A 25,533-nucleotide genomic window follows, 5' to 3' on the forward strand; every position below is an offset into this window, starting at 1 on the left:
TAACTCGTGAATGGGATATACTAAAGTATACAGCAGCAATAGAGGAGTAACGCTAAAGCCACCTGAAAATTAGACGTAGGGGAGATATCACCGGCCACGACCGAGATAATATCTACGACCTGAATCCTAAGAAATGGCACGGCACAATGTTGGGTATTGTTTTAAAGGGTGTAAGAGATATTATTTCAGGACCCGCTAAGTATGCACAAAATTCGAAGCACATATCATGGCTGAACCCAGAGAGTATTTTGGTGGGGAGGGTTGCCATCTTGATTGCTTTTAAAGACTCAGGATACTGGAGAGACGTTCCTCCCCGAACACGTAAGCTCGGTGGTACATTCCCTATATAAATATCACAGTATCTTATTTCATCAGTCCAAAATGTGAAAAGAACAAGGTTGACGAGCAGGAAGAGATTGCAAGAAATAATAGACTGTCGCCTGGTGGTTATTAAATAGTTCGAGCTGGAGTTCCATTGACCAACGATCACGTAAGACGACGTCATTCTCTTCACGGAGAGTTAGTTATTCAACCGCACCTGAACGGAACAACGTTGATCCAATATTATAAGCGCTACAACGGTTGCGCGACTAGTAAGACTAACACTTATCTCGCATTAAGTGATAAGTTGCTCCGCTATATAAATCAGGCTGTGCGCTTTAGTCGGGATTATGTCTAGAGAAGCCGAAATGTGTATCCAAAATTTGTGTCTCCCGGTCCTCGATAAAATTCCACAGAACATACAGGTTTCCATGATAGTACCAGGTGAGCTCCAAACTTTCTCTTTTGGAAAATAAAACATAGCTCGGTAAGCTATGCCAGGTTGCAATGCTGGGCATGGGTATATGTAGATAGCCTTTTCGGTGGCTTGCTTCCATGCAGCAGTTCAAGCAGGGGAGGCAGAAATCCATTTATATAAAATGTCGAGGTAGGGTATAACATTTGAAACAGAGACATGGCCCGCTGTCTATCGTCAGTATATAGTAGCGACAACATGCCTGTTTATATCAAGTCAATGTCTTGCTTTCTATATTGCGCTTCTGTTGGCTTTTCTGGCCTGCAGTCAAAAGAGAGGACACCACGTGAGTAAAACGTGACTTTCCACGTGGCAAAAAGCTTGGCATAGCTAACCTTACTTAATTTTTTCCCGAAGTCGCTCCTAGCCAGCACTTTTTCGAATTATTCACATCTATGGGACTCTTGTCGGCGCTTCAACGGCATCTTTGTGGTGCCTCTCTTGCTTCTAGGCCTTTGAGGTTCTGCAGGGTCCCGAAAGATAGACGAAGAGAAAAAGACCTGACTCACGACAGCGGGGCCCTTGCTTCTCAATTTGAAAATGTTGGCAAAAAATAGAACTCAAGTCTTGCTATTAATTAGTAAGTCACTCAGCTGGGGACTGTCGCCGGTTTTTAAATCCAAGATTCCATCCTCAAAGCTGTATGATCTTCTGAGACGAGACTCCTGTTTTTTTTTTTTTTTTTTTTTTTTTATTCTCTTTGTATGGGACACTGTGAGAGGTATACAAGGAGGGTATGACACCAGCAACGTGTCACAGGATTTTCAGATCAGTCGGGCTAGGGGTAGGACCGATACCATTATTTTCGTCAGTTTAACCTCAAACCGTCGCTGGATTAGAGTTCAGTCACGTCTTCCTGTCGATCGTAGTAGTTGTTGTCAATATCATCAAGGTAAAAGTGGTAACAGTGTGGTTCACATGAAAGATTGTGCAGTTTGATCTACAAGGATAGCTTCATGCTTCTGCTCGATTACCAGAGAGTTGTTGTATATAATAATATAATATGGAATCCAATGATCATCCCGGCTTCGTCATTGATGCTACACTAGTGCACTCCGTATGCAGGGAGTATAATATGAAGCGGTCTAGATGACACCCGTGTTTCTTGATACATCCCCTCCTTCGACAGCATAAGGTCATATGTCGAGTCGCCGAGCAGGTCCTAGACACCATCGGCGCTTGGCAGCCTCTGGCCGTTCCAATAGCTCCTGGCAGACTTTGGATCAATCGGCAATACGAGCTTCCTGCAGTCCGGAGATACCTATGGATGCTTCATTTACCTCGGGGAAGACTGCAAAGTGGTAAGGACAGCACAGACGAGATGAAGCCGACCAGACTGTGGGGGAAGAACAGCCGTGGAGTGAGAGAAGAGTCATCGAAACGTCGTGTTGAGGGTGGTTAATTTGGCAGCAAGTGGGCATCAGTCCGCCTCTGCTCTCGTATTACGCCAAGTTATACGGCATGCTACGTCCTTCCCGCCATTCAAGAGGAGTTGCTGGTCGCTGCTGTTGCTTTCTCTGCTCGCCGGTCTAAGGGCAAGCGGCAGAGATTAGTAATGTAAATCATATAATCAGCGCTTATTCATCAACCGCCAGCCTTAAAGCAGCGTCGTCCACCTTCCTGAAATAGGAAAGTATTAGCAGCCGCCCTCTGGTCCAAGCGTCCCACGCCCTTTTTTTTTTTTTTTTTTTTTCTGAGGTGGTTTTTTTTTTTTTATAGATACATCTGCATATCAGTTTCAGACCTCCTGGCCGACTACCCGGCTGGGCGTCCAGAGCAAGGGGCAGATGGAATGAGGAAATGAGCTTGTCGCCAGCTCGCCACTCTGGCGGCTTTCATGGGGATTCGTTAGGTGTTGGATGTGACCTCCTGCACGCCCTTCAATTGACTCTATGTCGCTCCGCGCGGATGAGCAGGCTGCCTTGCCCGGAAGACTGCTGTTTCATGCGGATATGCCAAAATCGTACGGTGCAGCTGTTGCAGCTTGCCATTGGAGCGCAGCAGACTCAGATCGCTCCATTTTCCACAGGATACAGACAGGCAACAGGGAGTTTGCAGTACCAAAACATGATATGACGGATCCACCATGAGGCCAGATGCGAGCAGAATAACCTAGCAACGGGTTGGAAAAATCTCTTCCATGCAACATGACGGCGAGAAAACTGCTTGTTTACAAGCTCCACCACGGCGAACGTCGACAGCGAGCGCTGCCCGATGGCTAGGGAAGGGGGGAGAAGGAAAAAGAAAAAGAAAAGAAAACTCTGCCGGTGGAGTCATATCACGCTTGCAGCCCATCGAGCTGTCGATACGCGCATCCAGAAGCCAAAAGGGCCTCTCTGCGACTGCCTGCGACACGCCTGCACAGGCTGATTAACTAACACCGGCCAGAACCGTAGTGGACTGGTGGACTGGCGGACCTGGCCCGCTAAAAGCGGCATTGGTGCAACGGTACTTCAGCTTCGCGCTGTCGGCGGCCGGCGGGCCTTGTCACTCCTCCTGGCGGCTTTTATTTTTCTTTTTAATTTTTGCATTTCGCTGGACCATCCATACCATGGGCTCCTTCGTTGCAGGGATGACTCAAAAAAATTTTTGGGCGGGAGGTCACCTTGGTGGCGGCCGATGCTGGTACCTGGTACCGAGCCTCTGGAGCGCCACGACGTTGCCGATGATGTATATAATACTACGCTGGGTGATTTGAAAGCTCATGATTGCGTCAACTCCGGCATTTTGCAAGCTGGGAATACACATAACATATATATATGTGTGTGTGAACCCCCACAACTCCCCTTGCAGGTTTATCGACTGCATACAGAAGATCAGCTTGTCTGGTCATGTTTCCTTGACAACTGCTGGATATATCGCTTCACTCGTGCTACCACCACAAGAGGCCTGCGCTGCCGAGAGTTATAAACGCCGAAGGTCCCTCTGCGATCTCCGTCTTTCCTGGCCCTCATACTTTCAGCACGAAGTTATATATATATATTACATATTATTTCACCGCCATATATAAACCAGCTACTTCTACCAGCTATAGCGAAAGCAAGGTCACGATGGCGGCGTCTTTGGCGTCGCGAGCTGCTCCCTTTGAGCCATGGACCAAGCGCTCTTCACTGCGAGTGGACATCACGCTGAAAGACCAGCCTGCGTCTGGTATCTGCTCATATACGACCCTCGACGCTATTGAGGGTGAGGCAACATTCACAGCCGACGTTGATACTCGGTTTGAGCAGATCTCCATTTCCTTTGTAGGTATGTATATGTCAAAAATATCTATATAGCTGGCGGGCGTAATACGATAAGCTAACGGGCATCGCACAGGCACTTCAAGGACTCTCATTGAGAGACCCGGAGCTGCAGGGCCGACTGTTGGACGCTCCTCTGCGTTTCACACATTCTTGAGGCTCGTCCAACCGATCGATGAGTCTGATTACCCGGAACCTCGCATCCTCGAGGCTGGTCGCAAATATACCTTCCCCTTCACATTTGTGGTGCCCGAGAGGATGCTTCCTCAATCTTGTTCACACAAAATGAATCACCCACAGGTACAACTTGCGCACACCAACTTACCTCCTTCCGCAGGCGACCCTATGCTAGCTGGCGATGGGAACAGTCTGCTTGATGACATGGTGCCACAGATGGTTCAGATTCAATACAACGTCAGGGCGAAATTGTCAAAGCACAACCCAAGCACTGGCACACTACGAACCGTTATTGATCAAGGAAAGAAAGTTCGAATCATCCCAGCCACCGATGTTGAGCCGCCGCTGGATGTCTCTGAAAACAGCATCGAGTACTGTCTCCGAAACGAAAAGTCCGTGAAGAGAGGCGCTCTGCGCGGCAAACTTGGTCGCATCGCAATGGCTGCCGCACAGCCAAAGCCCTTCCATCTCCCTCCCATCCACCACCCTGGTAGCGAAGACGTTACGACCTCCGAAGAACAAGAAACCCCGAGTACCCTTGTGAAGGTGCATGTTCGATTCGATCCTGCCGACGAAAACCAGAAACCACCTCGTCTTAGCACCCTCTGGACAAAGCTCAAAGTGTTTACCTACTTTGCCTCAGAGCCGTGGAAGGATTTCGCAACCCGAGCAAATATGCCTAATTGGTCTCTTAACCATGGCATGTATGCTGAAACTGTTCCGCTTGAAACTCGCTGCATCGCTTCGGTACCATGGACAAAGCACTCTGGTGACGCAAACTCTACATTTTGCTCTCCAGCCTCGTCATCGAGCAATCTCGCCATCACTACCCCCTTATCGTCTGCCCCTAACTCTCGTCGAGGTTCCGTCCAGTCGACTTCCTCTATCGATTCATCTCAAACCGGGCCTACAGCTGCCTATGCCGGCAATACATACTACACCTGTACCATTCTCGCGCCGATCACATTACCTAAAACCAAGGCATTTCTGCCTACCTTCCACTCTTGCTTGACCTCCCGAATCTATGCACTGGACATGAGCCTCTCCGTCGTCCCTCCAAACACGAGCTTAACGGTGCCGCAACTCTCTATCCGCGTCCCAGTACAGGTTGCAGGCGCAGAGAGCCTAGCCCAGGCAGTCGCCCTTCGAGGCGATAATGTACAGAATACCGACTCCTTTTTCACACCAAGGAGCATTTCACCACCACCAGCTGAATACACAGGACGTGCTTCTTTGGGGCTATACGGCAGGGAGCGTTCAGACACTCTGGAGTCTATTGGCAGTACAATGACGGCCGCCACGATAAGGCCACCCCCAGAGTACTCGCCCTTTAGCCGGCAACTATCGCACAGGAGAGTCGTGAGCTCCGTGTGCTGAGCACGTATCCCTTTAAAAAAAAAAGAAAAGAAAAGAAAAGAAAAGAAATTGAAGAAAAAGGCTCGTCACCAATTTTTTGGTTTGTTATTGCGTGTATTAATGCCTTGCCATTGTTAATGCCTTCCCTTTTGATATGTCTTGATATTAATTTTTCTTTCAGTTAACCTTTATAATGTCTATATACCCCGTCCAATCCATCTTGGACATGTTACAATTCCACTCCTTATGAATTATGGCCTATTTCTTTATGTTGTTTCATCTTGTTACTTCCTCCGTCATTCTAAAACTACTGGGTGGAATTTTTGATGGTTTCTTGGAATCCTTTTTGAAAGATCGGCGGCCTTCTGCGTTTAGTTCACACCGTTATGTTTGACACGCCCCTGACGAATTTTCCTATACTTATGAGCTCTAATGTAATAATCATGCGCTAGGATAATTTACTATAATTATAGTCGTTTCAAAAAGCTCGCCACTGCGTTCCTCCCGTCACCTCGAAATGTAGCTTCAGTATGCAATGCGCCTCGAACCCTTGTTCGAGATACGTCCATCCCACCCTCAATGCACAGTTTTTCAATGGCATCCGCTTGTTCAGAAGGGACCAGCTCGTCCTTTTCCGCTGAAACAACTAGGACCTTTCTCCTGCCTGTCCCGTTTGGCCTAGTATCAGATATCGAGCGTAGAGCTTCCTCCGAGTCCCACCAGTTTCGTAGGAACGGGCCGAGATATCGATACGGCAACCAACGCTGTGGGTAAAGAGCGAGCAGCATCGACCGTACACTCACAAATGGCGTCTCGAGTATCAAGGCTGGTGGTTCTGACCGCCTCAAGCAGTCATGTTGTCGGTGGTGTGATGCTGCAAGAAAAGTGGCCACCCCGGCTCCTATGCTTTGGCCCCAAAGGACAAGCCGGGTATTTGGATGGAGATATGTCTTCCGGGCCCAGTTTAGGGCAGCAACAGCATCACGCTCAATTCCACGCTGGGACGCTCGACCACGAGAAGTCCAAAACCCTCTATATGAAACCGCAATGAGGATGTATGGCCGCTCGTCCAATGCCTTTAGCACGGCCGACAGTTGAGGCAGACGAGGGGGAATCGACGACCCGTTTCTACAGTTTCCGTTCTATTATTAGATGGCGCATTGATTGAGCTAGAGACGAACTAACTAACCCCTGGAAATACAGTATCACGACCTCTCCCTCCGGGCCCTTCACCTTCTTTTCTTCCTTCTCGCCCGTCATTGCTACATTTCGTCCAACACACAAAGCAATCTCAACTCCGTCCAGGGATTGTATTCTCTGCTCCTCCCAGACGATTGGCCAGCAAACCTTCTCGTAGGTGGCTATCTTCTCTTGCCTTGAGAAGGGTGGGATAGACGGCATATATATTATCTTGTTCTGGAAGATTACCATCATAGTGCATTTATATAGCCAGAGTGTCACTGTCAATCCTATGAGAACAACCGGAGGAACAAGCATGGCTGGCAAAGATGAAAGGATGGAGAGACTGTGGGTTGAGCGGGGAGTTCGAGAGAAGTTCGCGGTCCATGGTATGTTGCGACGAGCGGTGGAGGAAGCTATACGAGCTATAGGAGCTGCAGTATAGCAGCGCAATTGGCAACACCGTCTCAGCCTACGGAAACAACCATCTCCGTGTCGCTGTACCAGCACAGCAGGTGGCCGTTGGAGCATGCTGTGTTTTGTTGCTGGTTGTTGGTTGTTAGCAGTTGCTTGCTTGCTTGCTTGCTTGTTGTTTGTTGTTTGTTGTTAATGATATTATGTTACCCTGCTTATGTAATCAGACCGATGACTTCATCTTGTGGCTAGAAAAAAAGGAGGATCATTGCAACATGGCAGCACCCAGAGCTTTTTTGACCACAAATACTATCAAAATGCTTCTCAGGAGTGGTGGCCGCTTATATCGTATATCATAGATGGTTGCCATTTCCCGATGGATACGTCGTACATGGCCCTGCCTTGGATATGTAACAACTCCTGACTCTTGACAGGAACCACGAAAATTTATGGATATTTATTGACAAGTGCGAAAATTGACTGTGGGAGCTTCGAGAGGGCTAGGCCAGTGGACCCAAGATTGAGTACGCAGTATCCCGGTACGGGCTAAATTACCCTGTGCTAACAAAAGAGTGAAATTCTCGGTTTGTGGGATGTGAGAATTTACCCACCTCTTTGAAATAGTTCATGCAATATTGGTGATTATCGAGCTTCCCTTTGCCCTATTTGGCCTGCTTGCCTCGTTGTCACACCAACGGTGAGGATTGGAAGACAAATATTGCTCAAAAATCAGCGTCGCCAGCAGCGTGTGGAGCCGTCCGGAATATGCTGCTTAGCCTCTGTATTTATTCTTAAATCTCCTAAATGTTCAAGAGACGCGTAGCCAGATTTATAATAATTTTTTGCTGGAAACGTCGGCTTGCGGTTGTGATGGTAAAACGAACAGCTTCCATCTGAGCACCGTTTTGATGACATTCGTTATTAGTTGCAGAAAAAGAAAATAACCAGCGGTTACCGGGGCATCCGTTCTTGTAACTGCGCAGAGATGCTATCATATTGGCCTCGTACCAAGACTCTGGCCTTCCTGCAAGTATTCTGATTGTCGTCTTGTGTCAATCGCTAAACGGCTGGGCTGACGGGAGAATCCCATCAGCCGACAAAACGAGGCGAGTCGATCTACCGCGTGGCGTTGTCTTCTCTGCAGTGTGACTTGTTTCTCTCAAGTTCTTGCACCTCGATCCCCTGCAAGCCACAACTCTTTTTCGCTGAGGAGTATGCAGGAAAGGGAAGTTTACTCCTTCCCCTCCTTCCACGACACGATGGCAGGCCGTATATCAAGCCATCCCAGTCGTTAGAGAGCCAGCAACGATCTTAGGAATAGACGGCTCCCACCCACGGTCAAGCACCGCGCAGCGCAGCTATCAATCGCCTCATTGGCCAATTCTCCCTTTAAATAGATATTCAAGCGACGTGCTGAAGGACGGACACCTTGTATTTCACGCCCTATGCCCAGAGCAACAACTCTGTTGAGGGCTGTACGAACCATGGAAGCCATTGGGGGAATTCATTTTTCGGTCATGTCGTATTGTAGTCCAAGCGGGAAAAATTAGCTGCGTGAGTATTTCCTCTTCAGCCGGCCCAAGATCTGCAGATGCTTAGGGAGGGATCTCCCTGTCGCTGGCAGCTCAGTTTGTAACTCCTCTACTTCAAATGCTTAGAAGCGAGTCACTCGTCTTTTGATAACCTCACTCCAAGGCCCGGGGAAGTAGACTTAAGAGATTGATAGCCTCCCCTGGCGGCGTTGTCCCATAGTTAGACTTTTCCACCAGCCCTATCTAATGGATATAATGGTTATCATTATCCTCGGCCATGGAAAGGACGGGGATTACCCCTGACCGACCTGTCGTGCGTGAAGGAGGCTAAAAAAAGCTCTTCTAGAAAGATAAAAAAGATCGTGGACTCGAGGTCGTGGCAGCTAGCAACAGCACGGCCGATGAAGGAGCAAAACCGTGATTGCCATTGATCGCCGACTCGAAAATTGGGTTTTTTTTTGGCAGTGGGTTTTCCATCCGCTTGGAAGAATTCGTGATGGCCGTCATCCATGGATGCTGGTCCCTTGGTACTGACCTGCAACCTCGGGAGACGACGTTCGCTTACGGTCGTATCTTTAATCAGGATAGCGATTGAAAGATTGGACTTGTCGATGCCAAACTGTTGGTACATTGGAGGACCAGTGGTATCATACCCTCCTTGGGGCTGCGGGATTGTCGAGTTGAAAGCTTTTCGTGCTCGCATTACACCGGGCCTGTGGCGAAGGGAAAAAGCGAAGGGAACACAGCGAAAAGCCATCCTCAAAGTCTGATCCGACCCTGAAAGCAGCTAGGACTTTCATCCCGCTGCTCGGCCTGCAGGCTCCAGGTGCCCTGGCTCTCGAACTAGATGTTCCCTGGCCCCCTGGCGCTGTTGGTACGGGTGCCAATATATATACACATCACCGTTGCCCGCTGGTTGATGAATCTGTCCCGGGCAACCGGTCAGACCTGAGTCATCGGATTCTACCTATTGCGCCTGGCAACTAACCAGCATGGAGATGCTTGAGAAGAAAGAGCCGGGCCTGGCTATGGACAACGGTGGCAGCGGCAAGGAAAATGATGTTGTATCGAACAGCTCGTTGGAGACATCGCCGGCGCTGGGATTCTGGACTCGCATGGGTTGTACCCCGGAGTCTTTCAAGCAGCGAACGCTCGAGGACAGGCACAACCAGTTCAACCAGACGCTGAAATCCCGGCATCTGCACATGATTGCCATTGGAGGCAGCATCGGCGCTGGCTTGTTCGTTGGTTCGGGTTCTGCCCTGAGGGTTGGTGGCCCAGGAGCATTGGTTATTGACTTTGCAATTGCGGGAATGGTCAGTTGGCTTCCCAGGTTCATATTCCGAGCTTTGAATCTATGTGTATCAGCTACTAACCCTGTGCCAATGCCGTATAGATGATGTTTAATGTCGTTCATGCGCTCGGCGAGCTTGCGGTTCTATATCCCATATCTGGCGGTTTCTATACGTATTCCGCCCGCTTTATCGATCCTTCCTGGGGGTTTGCAATGGGCTGGAACTATATATTCCAATGGGCTATTATATTACCGCTAGAACTCACGGTTGCTGCCCTGACAATCGGATACTGGAGAGTCAATATCAGCGTAGCAGTCTGGATCACCGTGTTCATCGTCGGCATTATCATAATCAATCTCTTTGGCGTGCTGGGCTATGGTGAAGAGGAGTTTTGGGCCAGCAGTCTGAAGCTGGTGTCAATAATAATCTTCATGATTATAGCCCTGATATGTGTTCTCGGGGGAGGCCCCTCGTACGGCAAATATAACGAGTACTGGGGCGCCAGGCTCTGGCAAGATCCAGGAGCCTTTGCCAATGGCTTCAAAGGTAGAGACATATCTAACTCCTTCCCCCCCCCCACCTGGTCTTCTGCTGTAGATACATTTAATAGACATGCAACATATTGACTTTCACCAGGTGTTTGTGCCGTCTTCGTGACCGCAGCCTTTTCTTTCTCAGGAACAGAGCTGGTTGGATTAGCAGCAGCCGAGTCGAAAACACCCCTCAAGTCCCTCCCGTCAGCAGTAAAGCAGGTGTTCTGGCGTATCACTCTGTTTTATATCCTTTCCCTTGTTTTCGTTGGCCTGCTGGTGCCTTACACCGAAAAACGCCTCCTCGGTAGTGGTAGTCTGATCGACGTGGCAGCGTCTCCCATGGTTATCATCGCAAAAGACGCTGGCCTCACAGGCTTTGACAGCTTTCTCAACGTCGTTATTCTGGTTTCTGTGCTCTCAATTGGCAACTCGGGCGTCTACGGTGGCTCCAGAACCCTGACCGCACTTTCTGAGCAGGGCTATGCGCCCAAAGTGTTTCGCTATGTCGATCGAGCCGGAAGACCGCTTGTTTCTACCGTTGCTATGATTCTTGTCAGCTTCCTTGCTTATATCAATATCACTGCCAGCGGCGAGGAGATCTTCGGCTGGCTGCTAGCTCTCTCCGGTCTGGCATCTCTGTTTACCTGGGGAAGTGTAAGTTCTATCGCCCTTTCTCCTAGCATTCGGTCAAAGCCTCTTTCAGTTGAGATCTAACATGCTTGTAGATATGCTACTCACATATCCGTTTCCGCGCCGCATGGAAACTCAAGGGACACACCCTGGATGAAATACCATTTAAGGCCGCTTTTGGCGTCTGGGGATCATGGTTTGGTCTTATAATGGTTGGCCTTGTGTTCATTGCCCAGGTATGTCTTTGGTTCTCGCCATGAAGAAAAGGGAGCTCTTGCCGGCTTGCTGCAGTGCAATGGCTAACTTACCTCACAGTTTTATACCGCTGTCTGGCCTCTTGGTGGAGGCGTGAATAACGCAAAAGGCTTCTTTAAGACCTACTTAGCTGTTCCCGTTGTCATTCTATTTTGGCTCTGTGCCCATATCTGGAAAGGCAAAGGTTGGTTGAAACTCCGAGATATTGATGTCGACGCTGGACGCCGTGAGATCGACTGGGAGGCCCATAACCGTGTTATGGAAAAGAGAAGAACCGCCTCTCCTTGGATGAGGATCGTCTATTTCCTTTTTTAAAAAAACGAGTTTGATAGACATAGAGGGATGGTTTATCTGATACCGAGCACGATGGTGTCTCTATATTTGAACGACACATATCTACCTTAGATTTATATTAAAGCGGACATCTCTGCTTATTCTGGGCGTATTCGAATTTTTCAATGTAAAAGAGATTTTGGAGACAACGGTACATATTTCGTATGATATGAGTAGGGTTTTTGGCTTATGAAGGCCTGTGGATTAAAAATGCTCACCAATATATTGTCTAGCATAGTACCGTAGTATCTATGCTGAGCTTGCTCATTACCATGCGCTCCGTGGTGGTATAGCTATACTGGTACCACTGGCCTGTCGGGCAAATGGTAGGTCCATAACTATACACCACACATTGGCCTACTCTGAATACCTCGGAATAAACAGACTATGCTCTCCAGGCCCACTTGCGTTTCTCTAGTGCATCAAAACCACGTACCCCAATCACACAAAGGGATGAGACCAAGAGAAGGCCGCCATCATACCAAATGATGTTCCGATAATCATGCAGCAGAGTAGAGGTCTCCTGACCCGGCGAAGGAACACGAGAATCCCCGAGGATAAAACCAGCAACGGGGGAGCCAAAGAGTGCACCAAGACCTCTCACAAAGTAGAGGAAGCCATTGACAGAGGCGTAGGCATGCACGCCAAAGATTTCCGTGATTGTGGTTGGAAAGAGCGCATTGAATGCTAGGTATCAGATGGATTGAAGGTTACACATCCCCAAGTTAGCGTCAGTTTTTCCTTGGTTAAACTGTCGTAATTAGGTCTCTGGAATAAAAAGGGTTGGGTCGGCTCTTACCACCTATCACGGAACTGTTAGCAGCTATCCCGGAGCAAAATATGTCAATTGGAGGGAGGAGAGGGAGGATTGATGGCTGTATTAGTTATACGAACCTGCTAGGATTCCATATACAACCACGAATGTGAGCCAAGCGGCTTTTCCTCCATTAACAGCAGCCGCGAGCCATAGACACCATACACTCGCGGCGCTTCCAGCAACACCCAGGACCAGCGTATTCTGCCTCCCTAGCCTATCTGCTGTAACACCCATGAGGACTCGTGACACTGCATTGATACCATTATTAACGGCAAGAAGAGCGGCACCAAAGGAAACAGAAAAACCGATGACGGTTGAGAACTCAGGTAAAAACGTCATTGGAACAGAATTTCCGCTCGCCTGCAGTAAGGCTGCAAGAGACTGTAGGATAAATACAGGCTTCTTTGCAAGTCGTATGTTGACCAGCGTTGATCTTCTGGTCATGCTGCGGCTTGGAGGAGCGGATATTGCAACTGGAAGGGTGATGACCAGATTTGCAAGGGCCATTGCTCGTAGTGTCCAGCGTACGCCAATGACGCCCAGAAGCGTTCGAATAAGGGGGGAGAGTACCAGTCCCCCAATGCTAGCGCCGCTCAGAATAAATCCCATCGCAGCTCCGCGATGGCGATCGAAATACTCCGGGGCAACGCTAAGGATGGGAAAATAAACCATGGAACTACCCATTCCGTATAGTAGACCCTGGGTTAACAAGAGGTGCCATAGCTACATTTTTGGTTTATAGTTAGTTTGTTGTTCGTGGTTTACCAGAGGGTTGGGTATGGCTTTTCGGTTATTTAAAACAGAGCGGATGCATGACCATCCAATCAAATAAAAATAGCTGGTACGCAAGTAGAGAGAGAGCACACCACTTGTGGAATACAATGCAAGAAGGTATGGAGTAGGATGGGGCTGCTTGCTTTCACTGACCTTCTGGGACAAGCTAGCAAGTGCATACGAAGCGCTCATTAGGCAGCATCCTGCAGTTGCAATCTTCTGATTTGCGTTGCCGCTCACTCTGCTCACAAGAGGATTAATCACAATGGAGCCACTCCAGGTTAACCCAGCACCGAGCGTACCAACCAAGGCCACCGCTGCCCGGTTCTGTGCTTCTGATGGGTCCAAGACGCTGTAGGTGCTCGTAACGTAGTATTCCTGGAAGACGCCATAAGAGAAATTTGGGCCTATGGTCATAGCAACAGCCAGAAAGCTGCATATCAAAACCGCAAACTGCCGCCTGCGAGTAGTGGGAGCAAACTCATGTCCGCCCGGAGCATCCGCTGGACGCATCTCAATCGCAGTTTCAGCTCCATGATCATGGCCTCTACGCTCACCACGTTGGAGCGAGATAGCCGCCCCAGGGAACTGGATATTGGGCATCGTGCTGTTCGCAGCAGTGGTACGGAGCGGAAGCGCAGCCTGTTGTGCCGGGTATGTTTCTCTGATGGTTGCCTTGTGCTGTACCATTGGAACTGCCGAGGCAGATGCGTTGCTAGCTTAGCTGTTCACCTGGGTCTGCCTGCCTGCTGCTGCCACTGCGCACTCTAGGTGACTCGAGCTGCAGGTTGGCTGTTCTCGTATTGCTCCTTCACGTCAACAGCCGATCACAAATGCATTATGGCTTGCCCTACTCGCCCGGACGCCTCGAAGGGGAGTGACATACTCCGTACCCTGTACTCCGTTCCTACTCCGTGTACAGGAGGCTGAAGTTGCTGTAACCAGAGAGCCATGTAGGGCTCTCGATGAGTTAGCTAACTAGTTAACTAAGTTATATTTTTCCTTCTCGGAGTTAGTTCCGGTTGCTATTAATAATTAGGTAGTTATGGCGAGTTAGCCAGAACCTCGTTGCCGGCGATGTTGTTGTTAGGTTTCTTTCTCCCTCTCGGTGGTCGACTTCACATCCCCGAATGGCCGGTAGAAGACGAGCAGACACGGAAGATTCCCTGCATGTCGGCCGTGTCGTTCCCCGGAAACTCTAGAATAGTGAGCCATGATCAACATCCAAACTCTGGGTCGCCAGCGAGTTAGTCTGAGATTGCTAACATCCTTGTAGCTGGCCAGGCAAGGCAAACGCGGGTTGAGCGGGCTCTGGGCTATGGTGAACGCTTGCCATCTCTATCTCTCTTTGTTCCGCCACATGGAGTATGGACGGATTCCATCATCTCTGAAGCTCGGCACTCGTTTGGTGCTGCTGCTGTGTGGCTGTATGCCAACTATAGTGTGAGTTTCACTTCCATGCGCAAAACAGGGCTGTTGCTTGCTTTTGCCTCCTCTCTTTCTCTTCTCTTTTCTTTTTGCTTCCCATTATTTTATATGGACAGAAGATAAGGGTGGAGAAAAGGAAAAAGTCGAAAAGAGAAAAGAGAGAAGGCCAACGGCCAGTTTGTCTGCCGTTCTGGCCGAAAATTTGCAAAGGATGTCACGTTGCTTCGATTGATTTCCCTGCAGTATTCCATGAGAAAGGCCGGGGTTAATCTTCATTCCATATCCGCGGCTCTGCACATGCAAGGAGTTCTCTCATCTATCCTGGTATAAAGACAACCATCATCAAATGGACGGGATTGTCGGCGTTTTGATATCGCCCAGCAGTCGTTCCAGGTTTGGAGGCCTGAACCATCCCCAAAGATGCGGAATATATCCGCTGGGATGTGACCGCCGTACAAGGCCAACGCCAGACACTATCTTGTCCTTGGGCTGATCTAGAACTGATTATACAGCACGATGCCTTTGTCCAGTGCTATGACCTTCTCATACCCGGGGCTGAGAGCGAATTCAGCTCCCTTTCCGTAGAATCGCATGTCACCGGATATGCATCCTTCGTACCTGCTGACGACACATCAGAGGTGTCAACCGGCCTATTTTCTTCGTTTTCCATTATCCAATATACCAGAATTGGCGTAACAAACGTTCCTTGTCCAGACTAGAAACGCCTTATGCACCATTTTGAGGGGGTTGCATGCCGCAGAGCGCTTTTAGTGCAGGGTTGTTAGTTGGGCTTTAACCCCGATTCCGAACCGTCCCACCACCCATCCCCTCCTTAGTCCGGCAGCTAATGATGGGATCGTGGCATGAATCTGCTGTGAAGTCTGTCGAATGATTTCTCCCTCTCCTGTTTCTTAGCTCGGCGCTATACTACCACAAACAAGCTGGAGTTGTTGCGAACGCCTATTCAGAAACCATAGGCCAATCAACCGATAACTACCCCCCTGCGGCGATTGGGCTTGTTCCGTTGTAGCAAGCGAGAGCACTCGTACTTCTCTTAAGATAGGAGGGCTGATATCGCTTGACCACCTTGGTAAAAGCTGGGATGAAGTGTGATACATGTTTGCGAAGAGACTTGTTTGTCGACAGGCTGATACATCCGGGGACGACAGTTTCTTATTGGCCGTCAACTGCCGGAAGGGAGACCTAAACGGATGTATACGTGGCCTATCAGTGGTGTCAGTAGGATGTCCATATGGTATGATTGGACGGAGGTGAATAATAACGAACCAGAAAATCTGCCCCCCATGTATCGGGGTTTGTGGAATGCATGAACATGCAATGTCTCCGTATAGCTACAGGTGAGCTGTGTATTGTATACCGCGGGCTCCGTATCTTCATACATGATGGGGGCTTCCCCATTGGAACCGGCTCAAGTAATATTGCTTTTTCTGGCCTTCCTGCACCGCTTAATTCCATGTCGAAATTAAAATCTGGTTCAAATACACGCGCTACTCAACCGTATACATGCTGGGTGCAGGAGTATCGTAGACGTCATTGGTTTTTATATCCCAGCACTCTGGCTCATGCAGACGCAGGTAACATTGATCCCCGACGAAGATACCCAATTCCACCCCGTAGATCCCAGCAATATGGGCAATTACCAGTCCATTTTTGTAAGCGCCACTTCCTGGAAGCCATTAGGAAGATGTTTTGGTGAGCTTTCTCAGCAGCCAATCCGATCGACACGGTGATCTTTTTTGGCGGCTAGGCTTAAAGTCTTGAGAAGAGGGGTGGAGGAGGAACAGGGTTGGAAGCATTAGTGGCATATAACCTGCTATTACAGCTTCCTTCTACCTTGATGGTGTATGGTGTTCTTGGGATGAAGGCTTTGTTTGGTCTTTAGATAGTTACGCCAGTATCCGCTTCCCAGTGAATTGCTTTCATTCGGAGGACCATGTCCTTCCGAACACCCTCTAGCTTTGCTCGGTATCCCCGGGCTCCATAAATCATGCAGGAATTAGAGCCCTGACCTCCCGCAACTCAATCTTGCCATTACGGAAGCAAGAAATTGACTAGCTGCCTACTAGAACGTTAGTGGGGATATTTGCAAGCCAGCATCCGTCCATGCGTAACTTCGGCCTCTGGTTATATAACATGGTAACTAAGTTGCAGTAACCTTGGGTCTGTCGTGGGACGTTATTTATAAGCCTGTGACTTGGGTCAGAGGGGGGTATCCGGCGTCAGGGATGGCAAAGAGGGACATACATACTCCACACAGGGGGCGGCTGCATTGGGTGTGCAGCGGCGTAAGGTTGTTCGGCAGGCTCCAGACGGTACTGTATTGAAACACCCGCAGGCTGCCTAACTACAACTGCCTCTGCAAATTGAAAAAAAAGAATGAAGCGTAAAAAAAAGCCATCACATGCGGCCGCAGTCTGAGACGTCATACTGTCCTTCATCCATTTCTCGTGACTGAGATGAAGTGTTGTGTATGCATGTCCATTGCAGAAAGTGTAAGAAGGGGAGGGTGAAGAATAAACCAGGAATAAGAAACAATAAAGTGACGAAAGTGAAAATGAAAAAAAAAAAAAAAAAAAAAAAGGAATGGAAATGAAAATTAAAAGAAAAGATAAAAAAAGCCGCAGACGAAGCCATGGGTCTCATGCAACATTTAAACGCGAGACTTTTGCCTTCAACGTAGAGCGAGACCCGGCCGTTGTCACTATACCTCATGTATTGCACACCCCTGTTAGTTGCCGCCGTTTGTGCTCATGGTTGCAACGGATACCGAGAGCAATGAAAAAATTTATTCAGCAAGAGTCCCATCATTGTTTGCCTCTATTTAAGCAGTCTGAACGTCGTGTGTTTGCTCTTCATAGATGCCTGGTTTCAGGCCCATTTCCCAACTCCCCCTACAGGACAAGCTGTGCCTGTCAACATGGACATTCATTCCATCCTCCCCATGCATCTGTTTGCATTGATTGTTGTTTCGATATTTGCATATGTCATTGGCAATGTCATATATCAACTGCACTTCTCCCCATTGTCCAGGTTTCCTGGTCCAAAGATTGCCGCAGTGACGTACCTCTATGAGTTTTATTATGATGTCATCCTCAAGGGTCGATACATCTTCAAAATCAGGGAGCTGCATGAGAAATATGGTACGTTTGTCGACAAAGAATATACCCGGTAAGGGAGGACAGCAAAGAGAGATATGCTGAATGCTTCTTTCATTTTTAGGGCCTATAATTCGCATCAGCCCTCGAGAACTTCATATCAATGATCCGCACTTCTACAACGTTCTTTACTCGCACAGCAATCCCCGAGACAAGGAATATTATTACCTGAAGCCCTTTGACTTTCCTCTTTCGTCCTTCGGCACGGAGAGCCATCAGCTTCATCGTTTGAGGCGGGGTGCTATGAACCCATTTTTTGCAAGAGGCCGAGTTCTTCAGCAGGAGAGCCTAATCCAAGGCCTTGTGAAAAAGTTATGCAGCCGGATCGAGAACTTTGGTGCAAGTGGCGGTACTGTGCCGCTGTCACTCGGTTATACCTGTTTGACCACAGATCTGATCACCACGTTCACTATGGACAGGTGTTACGGTTATCTTGGAGCTCCAGACTGGTACCCTAACTGGGGCCAAGTGCTTAGAGACGCATCCGAGATGTCAGTGGTTTCAAGACAGCTGACTTGGGTACTGTCGTTGTTAAAGATGCTCCCAAAATCCCTCACAATGTCCTTGAATCCTGGCCTCAAACTGTTCTATACGTTGGCAGAACGTTGTAGGGAAAGGATCGACGAGGTCCAATACGAACGTCAGAGGGAAAAGAAGGGCTCTGAAGAAACTATTGGGCGCAAAAAGACCGTATTCGACCAGATATTCGACTCCCGGCTCAGCGGCGAGGAGAAACGTCCGGCAAGGTTGACCCAGGAAGTCCGTTCCATCATTGGCGCAGGAACAGAGACAACCTCAAACTGCCTGTCCGTTATCTCCTTCCATCTCTTGCGGAATCCAGAGAAGCTTCGGAGGCTCAGGGAAGAGCTTCGGGAGGCCGAGCCAGACCCGACCGCCGAAATCAGGCTGTGCCAGCTTGAGAGTCTCCCGTACCTGGTAAGTCGGGTTGCCCACGCGACAAAAACCAAACATCAGGGCAAAGCTAACCATGTAAAAATCCCGCAGTCTTCGGTTGTCCTCGAAGGTTTAAGGTACGGCATGTGCTTCATCTGTCCGACTATTCGTGCAATGCTAACCAGCTATATCGGTGAGCAGGCTCTCATATGGTGTCAGCACTCGCCTGCAACGCAAATCGCCCCGAAGCGTTATTGAATATGGCAATTATGCTATCCCACCGGGAGTGAGTATACATCCATGCCAAGGGCTTTAGGTCCACCTTGCTTCCAGGAGAAGGCTAACGCACTAGATTCCAAAACAGACACCGGTGGGGATGTCTTCCGTGATCATGCATCATAGCGAAGAAATATTCCCCGATTCGTATAACTTCGTCCCCGAACGGTGGCTTGATCTTCAAGAGCGGAAATATCTGGAAAAGTATATGGTCTCCTTTAGCTCGGGATCTAGGAGATGTCTTGGGATGAAGTAAGTAGACCAATCGTGATAATGGTTATACCTAACACCTATCGTTGGTGTACCCAACAAAATTATCTGGTCCCTGATGGCTTTGTTCACTGACGAATCAACAGTCTTGCAAAGGCCGAAATATTCATTGCGGCCAGCACGATATTCCGCCGATTTGACTTTGAAATGTGTGACACCACACTGGATGATATACAAATCCGCCACGACCTATTCATTCCTCGGCCGAAGAACCTGAAGACCATTGGTGTCCAGGCAAGGTTAAAGGGTAAGCTAGTAGCCAGCACGATTAGTGAAAAATGATGGGTTGAGCATTGTTGGTATCTTCGCTCCTGTTCTTTTCTTTGTTATATTGAGCATAGGGTTTTCTTCGTATATACGGACGAATTATCAGGGTGTGGGTGTATAAAAAAGTACCATGACTGGCAAGAACCTTTTGTTTTTCAGGGTACCATCACGGCTGCCGGGAGGTAGTTGAGATTGGAGGCAGGGCCTTTCTCCCACCCTTTCTTATGGAATTGTAATTAGTCACTTCACTTAAAGGGGCCAATCCCTTCATTTAAAGTAGTGATAATGTTTAACTTTCTTTGATCAGGGGCGACATACGCTTGTCAAATCCATGGTATCCCTGAATTATTGTTATGTGGGGTAGACAAGCCCACCAAAGTACTAGCCCCGGACTTGCGGTTTCTGGTTCAAGTACTGCCACTCCAAGGTTGGAGGAGGCGAGGTCGACAGTTCTTCAATTGCCGCGCATCTTATTTGGCGCGAGGGAAGCATTCCGATAGTCTAGTCATGGTTGAAAATATCAAAGGGACTGATAGTACACCAATTTTGCCACTTGTATTCTATATCTTTAGGTTTCTGCTATGCCAAACTGTGGTTCATGGATTGAGAAAAGGCAGAAGGTAATCCTTGGATAAAGAGCCAGCAGGCACTTAGATATTAGTTCTTTCTAACATCCTGCAAGCCACTTTGATTCGGGATGTGAGATCATCAAGCTAGATGAAGATAGGATCAGTAACATATTTATCCAGATATAATCGGGACTTCATTTTGTCTTTTTCAGGGGCTTACATATTCATCAGAGAATATATTGAAATGATGGCCAGGAATCTGGAGGACGGCTGAGATAAAGTCGTAGCCGTACTGTTCCCAGCCGAGCTTCTCCGAGTCGCGAGCCACGTCAACGCGACATATTGCAGTAGGGTCTTCTGGTGTAGAAACCGGAACCGTCTCATTGCAACGGAGGAGGATTGCCTGTGGTAAGGCGGCAAGATCCCTCATCGGGATTTCATTGTGCTCTTCAGACTCGGGATGGTTCGTCTTCATCTTCCGAGACAGCTCCTTTTCAAACGCCGCTCGACGGATATACTCCGTTTCGTCAGTGCAGCCTCGCCAAACGGGCATCGTCCAGGTTTGCGCCATTTCAACGGCTTGGGCCATACAGTTGGAAGACAGCCGTTGTGTCTCTGGCTTTGTAAATTTTCCAAACTGCAGCTTGTGCGGGACGATCGTTCGGCCTGCTGGCTTCGGGGCAAGAGGGTACACGCTGTCAATCATCACGATGCCGAGCACCCGCAACTCGGAGGACTGTCTCGAGAATATGCTGGCGATTTCCAGAGAGATCATGCCACCCAGAGACCAGCCTGCTCGGCCCTCCCAAAGGACGAATCAGTATATGCGATGCCCCTCGCGTGACGGGACTGAAATCTCACCTCCTAGCAATATCGGGCCCGCCGGGACATGAGATCGGATGAGACGCGCATAGGTCGCTCCCATCTCGGGAATGCCGTCCTCCCAGGGCTCGCCGGAGTAGAAACTGGGGTTTTGGATGGCGTAGACAGCGCGGTCGAGGGAGTGCAGGTAGTAGTAGTTGACGCTTGTCCCGCCGCCGTCGTGGATCAGGACCAAGGGAACAGCAGACTCGTAGCCGTCGGGCGCCGGCTGAACGACGGTAAAGCAGAGATCAATGTCCATCCTGTCTCGAGCTATGCGCGTAGCTATGTTGTGTACCCAGTGAGCTTGGTCGATGGCTGCATATATGTCTGTGATGGTGGTTGACTGTGGGGGCAGGCTTTGGTGGGCTGAACTTCGTATAACTTTTCGCCCTGAACTAATACCGGGCCCTCGAGTATCAAGGCCAGATAGACGTTAGTTAACCCAGGAGACCATCGACACGGGTTCAGTCAGGCACAGAATGCTAGAAGACAGGAAATGGGCCGGCTGGAGGCGTGATATGTGTAGGTAGATCTGGTATGGGGGCGGTTTTCTCTCACCGTCACTGTAGGTCTATCTATGCGCTGTGTTTACCTCAGTGTCCATCTAGAGCGCCGACTATGCCAGGTCAACACCTGACATTGGGTGCTTTAATATTTGCAGCTTATGCAAAGCAAATGAAAGGAGCTGAAGAAGACATGTAAGCCGCTTGATGCATGCACGAGAGGCTATGCTTCAGGGGGTAGAGGCACAGGGTGTCAAACCTGTATCAGATCACGGAGACAGGATACAACTTCCTTAGCCAAAGAGCACTGCGTAGGTAACGATGAAGGGTTTGCAGGTAACAAGCTGTTAAACTACACGGATTCATCTGTGTGAAGCTCTGCTCTTCCGGAGACGGCTAAAGAGCCTGATATCGTACATCTAAGGATACGTATTCTTTAACTAATTTGAGCCCCTTTTCCTCTCTCCATAAACTGCATACTAAAGAACAGGGTATAATGCTTCGCATGAATTATTCAATTGGACTCTTCCTGCTCAAGGTTCTTTTATGCCCTGGCCACATGCTTCACACTACACAGCTCAGACAGCTGGTGATCTAGATAACCCAAACATATTCCTGGTAGACTTGCCCACGAGGAGACCCTTAAGTCCATTGCTGTTGCGCTCTGGGTTCGATCCTGTGGGCGTTGACTGGGGCCTGGTTGCAGTTGGCGCAGGCTGTGAGAAGGTGATAAAGTCCGGTTTGGTCGACTTGTCCTCCACAGGTGGAGAGCTGGCTGGATTCGTCTTGTTGTGAGCCGAGTCTTGTCCTGGCCTGAATGGCCTATGTAGCGGTGTCTGAGATCGTTTCAACACATGTACCTTTCTGCGAGGCGTTGGAGCAGTTGGCAATTTGTTTTGCATGTCTTGTTCGGTAGCGAGCTGCTGTGCCGCCTCAGTGTCATCGTCCTTGGGTGTTGGCTTGCGGTATTGAATATCTGATCCTTCTGAGCCAGAGGAGCAGTCGGAGCCGGAGCCAGAGCCAGAGTCAGAGTCTTCAAAGAGAGTGATTTGTTTCTTTGCTGTTGGCATTTTTGATGTATCCGCGTTGGATGCGGCTGCTTCTTCACCTGCTGAGTCGGACTCTTCGTCAGATTCAGAGCCTTCTTTCGCATCCTCAAATTTTTCAGCTTTGCCTTCTTCACTATCTTCATCGCTCTCATCTGCCTCTTCTTCCTCAGAACTGCTACCAGATTTCTCCGATTCTCCCTTTTCTACCTCTTCTTGCTGGGTTCCGTTGGGTTTAATATCAGCATCTTTCTCGGATGGAGTGGTAGCTCTCGATTCAGACGCATTTCCTTTGCTAACTGACTCCAGTTCATTAGACTCAGAAGCAGCAGATGATTCCTGGCTGGGGGTATTCTTCGAGACTACTTTAGCACGAGGCGTGCTTTCATCATCCTCCTCTTCTCCACTGCTACTCTCACTACCGCTTTCAGATTTATCTGACTCAGGCTTAGGGGCTTCAGATCCAGACAAAGGAACCGAGTAGATAGATGGGGATTTATCACGGACAGTCCCCTTAGAAGATCGTCGAGGCCCAGTGGCGGACAGTCTCTCGTCTCCAGCATCTGAGAGAGAGGGAGATATACGTACTCGAAGCCTCGTACGGTCTTCCTTCTCTTCCTCTTTCTCCTCATCGTCTTGCTCCGAACCATCTTCACTATCACTTCTCTCCTCGTCATTCTCTTCGTTATTGTGCGCGCTCTCGCTCTCGCTCCCATTACCGTCACTTGCATTTTTCTCCTCGTCTTTATTGACTGCTTTTGACTTGGCAGCTGTAGATTCTTCATCTACTTCTGTCTCTAAATCGTTCCCGGTAGAGGAGGAACGCTCGGATCGGGATTCATTCTCTTCTCCATTGGACTCTTCATCCACATCCTCTTCATGGTGTTGAGGTTCCTCCCGGCTAAGCCTTGGTTGACCCATAAACTCGAGAGTCTCTAATAACCGGTTGATTCGTTTGCGTGCGTTCTTCCTATCCTTACCGGAAAGTCCTGGAAGATTGTCCAATTCCTCGGCCATTTTCTCCAATCTTGGTATCTGGTCTTGAGAATCATCAACTTCCTTTGCAGCTTGAACTATGTATTTCAAATGGGCAGTAGCTCGCGCAGTGTAATAGCCGGGTAGCCGATCATCAAACTTATCAGTCCATTTCCCGTTCACCGCTGTGCCTAAGCTGAAATTGCGGTTATCAGCCTTGCCCGACTGCATGGTTGTCTTCTTTCTTGCATTAGCTTTAGCACTTCTACTTGACACAGCTTTCTTGTTATCAGCTGGTGTTGCCGAAGAGGGCGCATCTCGAGCGAGATCGGGGGATATTTGGTGCGTGCCAGGCGAGCGAAGGCGGTTAAGGCGTCCAGACGCCTTGGAGGCTAAGAGTGCGTCGGAGTTGTCTTTATGGTTATCTAATTTGTCAACTGTGCGCTTCTTAGGGGGGCTGGCGGTTATGCCTAAACCTATCTGATTTGATTTCGGCTTACTGTTGCTTTCTGCTGTGCATGACGTGCAAGTTAGATCAATGACAGCAGGTGCCCCATTGGGACCCTCCCTTAGGGACCTCTGAGGATTCTGTCGAGCGTCTGTTTTTCCTTTATCGGCATACGGGGCGGTTTGGGACTTCCTTGTACCAGCTCCAGGCGGCTGAGCATCGAGCATCTCATCATCTTCGGGTTCTAGCTCTGAAGCAGGCGTCTCGGCGATCTTTTGTCTCTTTACGTGTTTTGGAGGCCTCTGATTAGTAGCCAGGGATTCAGTGTGTTCGGACAGCTCCTCACTATCGGCAGTTCTTGGTCTCTTTGGTTGGCGTTCTTGACGACCGTTAACGGCTGATTGCGAGGGTTTGGCCTCTTTCGAGGTTCGTAGGGCAGCTTGCTCTGTGAATCAAGGTCAGTGAAGGGCAGACACAGAGAGAGACTGAAAAAGTATATCCAGCGGCCACTCACTAGAAAGCAGCGAAGTATGAACCCCTGGAACGAGCCTGTCACCATCCTTTCCTAACTGAGCACGGTGATGCCTAGGAAGGCGTGCGGAGCTAGGGAAGGCATCCAGAGGGGATGACCTTAGATTCGAAGCATTGGTGTCTGTAGTTTCCTGCGTCAATTCTCGTTCCCCAAGAGCCGGCGATGGTTCTCTGCGCTGGTGTGACTCCGTAGCTGTTGGTTCTTCTTCGATAGAGCAAAGCGGATGGACTGATTCAGCAACTTCGAACGGAATGCCACCTCCATTGACTGCAGCAACATGGTTCTTGACGGGAGAAGCTGAAGCTAGACCATTGGCCATGGGGAAATGCGCCAGCTGCCGTCTCGAGAGCCTCGCAGCCCTTCGAGAGTGGCGGTTTGTGATGGCGTCCCAGTCCTGGACGACAGAGCCGTAGCGTACTGGCCGAGTGCTCGTAGGCTGCTGGATGACTCGCAGGACCCCCCGCTGGTCCAATCCGTCTGCACGCGCCTTGCCATAGTCTATGAACACGTCTGCCACGGTCAAATCGGCGTCCAGCTCGTCCGTATCGTGGTTGTCATCCAGTAGTTTCTTGATCATCAGCGGCCTATAAATCCCATGTTAGCACCTGGACCTCAGCAAGTAACCGCTACAACAGCACAACAGAGAACAGGCAGGCCTACTCAGCCTCTGGCCGGAGCTTCTTCCACTGCTCTGAGACTCTCCAGGCCAGCTCTCCGAGGCTCATCTGGTCTGGCCGATGCACGACCATGAGGAAGCTGGTGCTCTTCAGTCCATCCTCGTCCTTTGCCTCCTCGCCTTCGACCGCGCGAGGGACGACCTTGACGGTCAGGCGGAGCAGCACCATCCTGCCGTCCTCTCTCTAACTCTCGCTCTTGATTGTGGTAACTCTCTTTTCCCTTTTCCAGCTGTGAATGTCCTCCCGTCCCGGCCGCGGTGTTTGTTGTTGGTGAC

At 49.4% G+C, this 25,533-nt stretch overlaps 10 protein-coding genes across 10 annotated transcripts; 5 read left to right on the plus strand and 5 right to left on the minus strand.

Annotated features, from left to right (window-relative positions):
• Window positions 1–112: 112 nt before the first annotated feature.
• Window positions 113–505, minus strand: TERG_12434 (uncharacterized protein; the record flags this gene model as incomplete). Its single annotated transcript, XM_047751392.1, has 1 exon — window positions 113–505. One exon carries the CDS (start codon window positions 503–505, stop codon window positions 113–115), a length of 393 nt encoding a protein of 130 aa, XP_047607003.1.
• An 831-nt stretch (window positions 506–1,336) lies between these two features.
• Window positions 1,337–1,735, plus strand: TERG_12435 (uncharacterized protein; the record flags this gene model as incomplete). Its single annotated transcript, XM_047751393.1, has 1 exon — window positions 1,337–1,735. The coding sequence occupies one exon, from the start codon at window positions 1,337–1,339 to the stop codon at window positions 1,733–1,735; it is 399 nt and encodes a 132-aa protein (XP_047607004.1).
• Window positions 1,736–2,645: 910 nt separating this feature from the next.
• On the plus strand, window positions 2,646–6,272 carry TERG_06646 (uncharacterized protein). Its single transcript, XM_003232606.2, has 2 exons — window positions 2,646–4,045; window positions 4,115–6,272. Exons 1-2 carry the CDS (start codon window positions 3,847–3,849, stop codon window positions 5,590–5,592), a joined length of 1,677 nt encoding a protein of 558 aa, XP_003232654.1. The 5' UTR covers window positions 2,646–3,846; the 3' UTR covers window positions 5,593–6,272.
• Window positions 6,039–7,281, minus strand: TERG_06647 (uncharacterized protein; the record flags this gene model as incomplete). Its single annotated transcript, XM_003232607.1, has 2 exons — window positions 6,039–6,699; window positions 6,761–7,281. 2 exons carry the CDS (start codon window positions 7,279–7,281, stop codon window positions 6,039–6,041), a joined length of 1,182 nt encoding a protein of 393 aa, XP_003232655.1.
• A 3,582-nt stretch (window positions 7,282–10,863) lies between these two features.
• On the plus strand, window positions 10,864–11,724 carry TERG_06649 (uncharacterized protein; the record flags this gene model as incomplete). Its single annotated transcript, XM_003232609.2, has 3 exons — window positions 10,864–11,178; window positions 11,250–11,390; window positions 11,470–11,724. The coding sequence occupies 3 exons, from the start codon at window positions 10,864–10,866 to the stop codon at window positions 11,722–11,724; spliced, it is 711 nt and encodes a 236-aa protein (XP_003232657.2).
• A 403-nt stretch (window positions 11,725–12,127) lies between these two features.
• Window positions 12,128–13,243, minus strand: TERG_06650 (uncharacterized protein; the record flags this gene model as incomplete). Its single annotated transcript, XM_047748653.1, has 3 exons — window positions 12,128–12,429; window positions 12,542–12,544; window positions 12,637–13,243. 3 exons carry the CDS (start codon window positions 13,241–13,243, stop codon window positions 12,128–12,130), a joined length of 912 nt encoding a protein of 303 aa, XP_047604640.1.
• A 497-nt stretch (window positions 13,244–13,740) lies between these two features.
• TERG_12436 (uncharacterized protein) lies at window positions 13,741–17,028 on the plus strand. Its single transcript, XM_047751394.1, has one exon. The coding sequence runs from the start codon at window positions 16,089–16,091 to the stop codon at window positions 16,476–16,478; it is 390 nt and encodes a 129-aa protein (XP_047607005.1). The 5' UTR covers window positions 13,741–16,088; the 3' UTR covers window positions 16,479–17,028.
• A 671-nt stretch (window positions 17,029–17,699) lies between these two features.
• TERG_06651 (uncharacterized protein) lies at window positions 17,700–19,089 on the plus strand (the record flags this gene model as incomplete). Its single annotated transcript, XM_047748654.1, has 2 exons — window positions 17,700–17,922; window positions 18,002–19,089. The coding sequence occupies 2 exons, from the start codon at window positions 17,700–17,702 to the stop codon at window positions 19,087–19,089; spliced, it is 1,311 nt and encodes a 436-aa protein (XP_047604641.1).
• A 1,205-nt stretch (window positions 19,090–20,294) lies between these two features.
• TERG_06652 (uncharacterized protein) lies at window positions 20,295–21,336 on the minus strand (the record flags this gene model as incomplete). The annotated part of the gene is made up of 3 exons (XM_003232613.1): window positions 20,295–20,357; window positions 20,434–21,005; window positions 21,075–21,336. 3 exons carry the CDS (start codon window positions 21,334–21,336, stop codon window positions 20,295–20,297), a joined length of 897 nt encoding a protein of 298 aa, XP_003232661.1.
• An 822-nt stretch (window positions 21,337–22,158) lies between these two features.
• Window positions 22,159–24,276, minus strand: TERG_06653 (uncharacterized protein; the record flags this gene model as incomplete). Its single annotated transcript, XM_003232614.2, has 1 exon — window positions 22,159–24,276. One exon carries the CDS (start codon window positions 24,274–24,276, stop codon window positions 22,159–22,161), a length of 2,118 nt encoding a protein of 705 aa, XP_003232662.2.
• Window positions 24,277–25,533: the final 1,257 nt, after the last annotated feature.

This window comes from Trichophyton rubrum (assembly GCF_000151425.1).
Source record: "Trichophyton rubrum CBS 118892 genomic scaffold supercont2.8, whole genome shotgun sequence".
NCBI lineage: Eukaryota > Fungi > Ascomycota > Eurotiomycetes > Onygenales > Arthrodermataceae > Trichophyton > Trichophyton rubrum.

Excerpts from the sequence above, each read along its gene's own strand:
- TERG_06646 (XM_003232606.2), top strand. The coding sequence starts at position 3,847 with ATGGCGGCGTCTTTGGCGTCGCGAGCTGCTCCCTTTGAGCCATGGACC. Across the intron at positions 4,046-4,114 it reads GATCTCCATTTCCTTTGTAG|GCACTTCAAGGACTCTCATT; the intron begins GTATGTATATGT and ends GGCATCGCACAG.
- TERG_12436 (XM_047751394.1), top strand. The coding sequence starts at position 16,089 with ATGAACATGCAATGTCTCCGTATAGCTACAGGTGAGCTGTGTATTGTA.